A 6,848-nucleotide genomic window follows, 5' to 3' on the forward strand; every position below is an offset into this window, starting at 1 on the left:
TGTTAACTGTAATAGCCTATGAATGAAGCTCTTGATAAATCATTTGTATGGTTTCGAAATATCAAATATATACATCAACAATCAAATGTTTTAGAAAACAGTAAGCCTATGCACACTCACATTCCTGTTATTCTACAGTAGTCCGCTATACTTCTCCTGTCAATGAAATAAGTAGAAAACGATATAACGTTATTGCAAAAAACACATTTTATTTTCATTTTGAACGTTGCCATCAGACAAACGTTCTCCTCCTATCACTCTTAAGACCTGCCTCACTTGTTCCTGTATTAAGGAAGTGTGCTTTGCAATCAAATTGGAGCAGAAAATGCTAAAAGTTTGTCAAACAGAAACTCCAAATGAATAATATGCATTTTCTGTCCAGTTAAACTTCAAATAAAATGTATTGCCTACCTGATTTCTCATTTTATTAACAAACACTTATACACCTTATCACATACAGAAAATGATATTGCCTATCTCAATAACTCAGACACAAACAAACATGTTAAGCATTCCATTCCTGAACCATACATTTATTTTTTTGTATGTTTTTATTTTATTATTAGAACTATTCTATAAAAAAGTATATTTGAAGAGCCTCCAGCATTTCGTTGCAATTATAAATCATCTTGTTTCTCGACTTCTCGTAATCCACAACATGTGCTTCAGGACGTCTGAGTAATCCATTCGGAGCCAAGTCTTGCGGAACTGTCCTTTCAGTGCTCAGTTATGTTGGATGGTCCAAATGTGATTCTACTGAGTGACAGTAACTTGCTGTATGTTCCTAATAGATGCCAAGGTGTTCATTCCGGGGGGTGGGTAGAGAGAGCCGTGAATATCCGATGGACTGAGTGAGCCTGGTACCCGCAGAGGACTCACTGAACCCGGGTCACTGTGCACTGATCCTCCGCTGCCATCAGATCCCATTTTCTTTTTGATTAATTTCCTTTCCTTGGCTCGGCGATTTTGAAACCAGATCTTCACCTGTAAATGTAAAAGAAAAATGTGTCAAAATTGGTATTTCGTTTTATATTTGATTCATCATTTGATTTGTCAAGTCTAGGGCCATAATGCTATATCGTGAATTGGTATAGACCTACCTGTCGTTCTGAAAGGCCAAGGTTCCCCGCAAGTTCTGACTTTCTTCTGATAGTGATGTAACGATTAAAATGGAATTCCTTCTCCAGTTCCAGTCTCTGGTGATCGGTGTAAACCACTCTGTATTTTTCCTTCGTCCTTGTTTTGCCTGAAATGATGAGAAGTTATGAGACTTCAATATGCTCCGTAGGCCTAATTTTTTTAATAGGCTGGTCACAACGAACATCGAATACTTCAATATATCATATATAATGGGAGCAATAGGCTATTTAAACTCTGAAGTTTATTCTTGTTTTAAATTCACTTTTATAGCAGTAATTTTAGGTATTTATAGAAGTCATTTTAGGTATTTATAGCAAGTAGGCTTAATACTAGACAAATAGGAAAATCAACAGGGTAATTAACAATGCCTATTAAACTTTACGATTCGTTTATCTAACACATCTCAAAATGTGTATGAAACATCTTTAGGCTCTATCAACTGAAGTGGTGGCTATCATGTTCATCTAGATTGTGTTGCTTTGTTGGTAGATATGCAAATTGAGCCACTGATCTTTTGATCTCACTTTTTGAACAAACTGCAGAACAAAGAGTCTCAGAGATATTACCTAAACTCCATTGAAGTGTTAAGAGGCAACACACGACACACAAAAGAGTAACAAGGCAATACTATCTCAGACATTTCTCTAGCTTGGATCAGGTTGCTTTTGTTGATCAATATATCATAAACACACACACTTTTCTCAGGTAGACAATATTATTAGTCGTTTTGAACAACATTGAAACATGTCGCTATTAATAGCTATAGCGATAGGTCATGCTTGATACGTTTGACAAGGCCAGGGATAGCCTCCTAGAATTAACCACTTGACAACACGTTTGATAAGCTAGCCTAATAATACAAATAGAGAAAAAGACATCTAGGCTAAAAGATTTTCAGGATTTTACAGTGGTTCGTTTTATAACCAAGTTAATTAATAAGCTATAAAACGAAATATACGAGTTAATTTAGGCTTATGTTACTATAACTTAGTCTAATTTATAAATACAGAACTAAAGTAAACGAATTAAAAATGTTACATATATAATTTCTAGCGAATTAAGAGATGCTGTGGTTTATTGCCAAGTTATAAAGCTTTGTTTATATTCGTCAAAGACCTTTCTTTATTTGCTGTGAAGAACGTCACCCTTTCCGGCAATAGAACTCGAAGAATGGGAGCCGAGGAAGACACTTTGGTGCATATCAAAGTAAAATGAGGTGTTAAAAGAGGCCGCAGCCTGAATATGAGGGATAACCTCAAAACCTGAGACAATGTAGGAGGAAAAGTAGACCTCACATCTAGTTTACGGGAGTCGAGACATTAGCATTACAAGTGCGCCTGGCGCCGTTTCTAATCTTGACACCTTCATCGTTTCCTCCACAAGGCTAAAAGCCTGTATCAGAAACTAAGATGTTAACGTTTTAATTTAATATCATAGTTTATCAGACTATTATCGCTATTGTAGGCCTATAGTTGCATTGTCAGTAAGGAATTTGACAAATTCGATCTAGAGCCTATCATTTTCCTCCTTTCGCTTCTGTTTTGAATCTGTTGTGATTTACAATTTAATGCCTTGAAGTTGCATTTTACAGTTTTCAAAATGTGTCCAATACAAAAAATGTTACATGCGACTGTGTGATTTTGGTGACATCTAATTTAAATCATGATTAGATAATGTCATGTTAGTGCTTCCTTTTATTCGTTACGAATCTCTCCAAAATTTTACCAAAATGCACCCATTACGCATTACGCATGAGGTTATTCTTTTTTTACGGTGAGATTTATCACTTAAATTATGCAATTATTTGTTATATTGTATCAATTTTCTAAATACTACCTGTTGCACTTGCACAACTTTTATGAGCTAACGCCAGCAGTTTTCACAGCACACGAGAAAAACAACAATTCCGACTCTTAGCAAAATATAAACATGTGGTTTGGCATGAGTTGATGCTCTGCTCTTGCACGAATGGTTTTAACCGTGGCATGCATTTCTTGGCTCAAGCTTGTGACCTTACTCACCCGTGGAAGATGATTGTACCGTTTTGCTCATCCACTGGTAAGAAGAATTGCGCCTTTCTCTATCCGGGGAAAGTTGAGCAACAGAAATATTATCTGGAGGTGGTTGCAATACTGCTGACCCTGGCGCGTGCATGGGATTGTATTCAGGTGAGCAATAGGAAACTTGTCCCGGCGATGAGTTGTTCATGGGTGTAGGAATAGTGTTAGGAGGACCCAGATTATAGGCGCCCCAGTCCTCTCTCGGTGCGCCATAAGGAGCTCCCCAAGCTCCCGGAGACTGTGCGTGCGTATCCATGTTTGGCACATGATGGTATCCAGTAAAGTCGGAATATTGTGGCGTGGGAACAAAGTTCTGTGGTGGGATGTTGATGCCCGATCGTCTTACAGGTCCTTGGTGATACATGCTGCCTTCTTTATCCAAAAGGTATCCCACATGCATGATTAGAAAAAAAGTGACAAAAGTGACTTTCAAGTGGACATAGTTGCCCTGCAACTGCGTCAAAGAAAATCAAATAACAATCCTCTTGCTGTGGTTATGTTGTGTATAGTCCAATGGTGCAAATTAAATGCGAAGTAGTTCCTGACGTGATACTGTCTCACAGGATGTGGCTCTGTTGTCAAGGTGGTGGTGGTAAAGGTATACTAAGGTCTTCCTTCCTGACGTCAGAAGAGTCTTCAAACCCCGACGATTTGCATTCAAATGACGAGTCAATTATGCTGGCAAACCCACTGTCCTCTAGCGCCTGTTTTACGCATCACCCCAAAAAGAGCAAACTCCACTCCCAAATCTGAAATATTGGCGCCGTGAATCAAATTTATTGCAAAAGTGAATTGCAACTTCTCCAACAAACAATATGCTTAAATGGATATGCTCCTGAACACGTTATGACTTATACATATCTCTCAGGCCAATTGAAGTGTCATATTGTAAGTGTGCTTGCTATATATTTTCTATTTTCAACAATATTTTTTTATTTAGGCCTATTAAGTTGCATACATTATCCCTTACTAGAAATAAATATGTGACAGCCTCGGCCTTATTTCAATACAGGACTGTTACTGTGCTATAATAAGCTAGCCTATTTGTAGGCTTTCAGTTATATAACGTGCAATTGTAGCTGTCAACTTCTTGACTGTGTTGTTGTCATTCTGTTTTGTGTCAGAGAATAATAAATAATAAAAAATACCATTAAATATTTACAGCAGGGATCATCAACTAGATTCAGCCGCAGGCCTATTTTTTCTTGAACAGATGGTTAGGGTCAGAACATAATTACAAATCATTTGTAGACTGCAAATTGCCTACAAGAAGCCCAAACAGAAATAATATTTGACTAAAACATAATAATTTTAAACCTTGCTTACATTTGTATATGACCACATATCTCTCTCTATTATGCATGGGAATACTTGGGAACAGATTTCCAAAATTAAAATAACTTGGAGCTGATCTCCTGGTGTTTTTTAAGAGTCCGAAAAGGAAAATTCCCCAAAATAATGAAAACATACATCTTTTTTATGCTCTGAAAACTTGGTGGGCCAAATAAAACCGCACATGGGCCGCCAATTGGGGAACCCTCATTTACAGTGGTCCAACACAACCGTCACACTCTCCTCTCCATTGGTTGAATAATGTCTTTGGGGCTAAACCTGTTAATATGGGAAGGCAACGTCTCCCATGTCCACAGACACGTTTCACGCCTTCGGAAGCTGATCGTATTTGTTAAAGATATTCACTTGCAAAATAGGTACAAATTATGATGAGACTTTCTCCTGTAGCAAGGCGAACTTTTCACATTCCTTTTAGTTCGCACTTCGGCACTTCGACACTTCAAGGTCGCACTTCACAGCTAATTCCGGTTTAACCTATGACACCCGCTAACGACAATGTGGTCTCGCGCCCGTGCGTGCCAATATATTAGACATGATCTTATTTGTTGTCCGTCCCTATTTTACATAAGAGATTGCATAAAAAGTCTCGAATTAATTGCAATATCTATCATAAAACAATCCAAACGAATCGAAGTACAATTGTCAAACATAGGCCTAATCTCGGGCCTACTAATAACACATGTACTTTACTAGGCCGACAAATACAGGCCTATTTATTTATTTTAAAGCATTTTATGTTTTTATATATGACTGATTATAGTTTTTTTCACAACAGACAGTTGGAGTCATCTAGCATCAAATAAACCCAAATGAGATAAAGGTTGCCCTCCAGCATGCTTTTGTTTGTGTTAAAGGTATGGAAACAAATATTAAACAGGAAACATATTTTCCTTGTCGGGTGGGTTTGGTTTATGTGAAGAAACTAAATCAGAGGACATGTGCTACACATAGAGAGATCTGTCCATTTGTGTCTACTGCATTTACAGCCATTTTATTTCATATTTCAAAGTGAAGTATGGCTTCTGAATCTCATTGACCATACACTAAACAGGCAAAAAACTCTGATACAAGTCAGGTGCCTTGACTGACTGTAACCAAGAAATGACTTATTTCCTCAGGCTCTGGTGGAAGGATATTTGAGCTGAGATAATTGAAAGCCACTGCTTCCTTGTGGATGGATACAGAACTCCCGTTAGTGGCCAACCAGAGGTTAAATCCAGACCTAACAACTGCCAGGTAGTCCCCTCAAGAGGGCACCATCTACCAGGGAATGTGATACTGTGCACCATATAGTACAGTTCTGTGCTGAGTGTATATTACAATGCAAGCTGAATTGCTTTACAGTTGGCCTATATGGTGCACAAGTTATTCCAGTGCAGTATAGCAAACAGAATCTTCATAAAATAAATCGATGTATATATTTTTTTCCTACTGAAACCACATCATCAGCTGATATCCCTCTGTATGTACCTTGATAAATGCATTCCATAGGTTTGTACAATGTGTCATTACAGGAGGTGTCAAAGTTACTTCTATATTATTGGGCCACTGGATTGCACGTTTATGTAAGGAGTTTAGGTATAAATACATGTAAATATAATATGTATACAATGATGTTTATTGACATACCACACTGACACACATACAGTGCCAGTCAAAAGTTTGGACACACCTACTTGTTGAATAATAGTTAAGACATCAAAACTATGAAATAACACATATGGAATCATGTAGTAAACAAAAAAAGTGTTAAACAAATCAAAATAGATTTTAGATTTTAGATTCTTCAAAGTAGCCTTGATGACTGCTTCGCATTAGGGCTCCCGAGTTGCACAGCGGTCTAAGGCATTGCATCTCAGTGGTAGAGGTGTCACTACAGATACCCTGGTTCAAATCCAGGCTTTATTACAACCGGACGTGATTGGTTGTCCCATAGAGTGACTCACAATTGGCCCAGCATTGTCCAGGTTTGGATGGTGTAGGCTGTCATTGTAAATAATAATTTGTTCTTAAACTGACTTGTCTAGTTAAAAATATATATATATCTTAACCAACTTCATGAGGTAGTCACCTGGAATACTTTTCCAATGGTCTTGAAGGAGTTCCTACATATGCGGAGCACTTGTTGGCTGCTTTTCCTTCACTCTGTGGTCCAACTCATCCCAAACCATCTCATTTGGGTTGAGATCGGGTGATTGTGGAGGCCGGGTCATCGGATGCAGCACTCTCCTTCTTGGTCAAATAGCCCTTACACAGCCTGGAGGTGTGTTGGGTCATTGTCCTTTTGAAAAACAA

General features: G+C 38.0%; 1 protein-coding gene across 1 annotated transcript; it reads right to left on the minus strand.

The window, feature by feature from the left end:
* Positions 1-573: 573 nt before the first annotated feature.
* LOC106604805 (homeobox protein CDX-1) lies at positions 574-3,760 on the minus strand. The gene is made up of 3 exons (XM_014199849.1): positions 3,162-3,760; positions 1,101-1,246; positions 574-984 (listed from the first exon to the last, which is right to left on the minus strand). The coding sequence occupies exons 1-3, from the start codon at positions 3,598-3,600 to the stop codon at positions 754-756; spliced, it is 816 nt and encodes a 271-aa protein (XP_014055324.1). The 5' UTR covers positions 3,601-3,760; the 3' UTR covers positions 574-753.
* Between the last annotated feature and the right edge of the window lie 3,088 nt (positions 3,761-6,848).

The sequence above is a fragment of the Salmo salar genome, chromosome ssa05, assembly GCF_905237065.1.
Source record: "Salmo salar chromosome ssa05, Ssal_v3.1, whole genome shotgun sequence".
In the NCBI taxonomy this organism is placed as follows: Eukaryota; Metazoa; Chordata; class Actinopteri; order Salmoniformes; family Salmonidae; genus Salmo; species Salmo salar.

Excerpts from the sequence above, each read along its gene's own strand:
- LOC106604805 (XM_014199849.1), bottom strand. The coding sequence starts at position 3,600 with ATGCATGTGGGATACCTTTTGGATAAAGAAGGCAGCATGTATCACCAA. Across the intron at positions 1,247-3,161 it reads GGTACAATCATCTTCCACGG|GCAAAACAAGGACGAAGGAA; the intron begins GTGAGTAAGGTC and ends TCATCATTTCAG. Across the intron at positions 985-1,100 it reads TTGGCCTTTCAGAACGACAG|GTGAAGATCTGGTTTCAAAA; the intron begins GTAGGTCTATAC and ends TTACATTTACAG.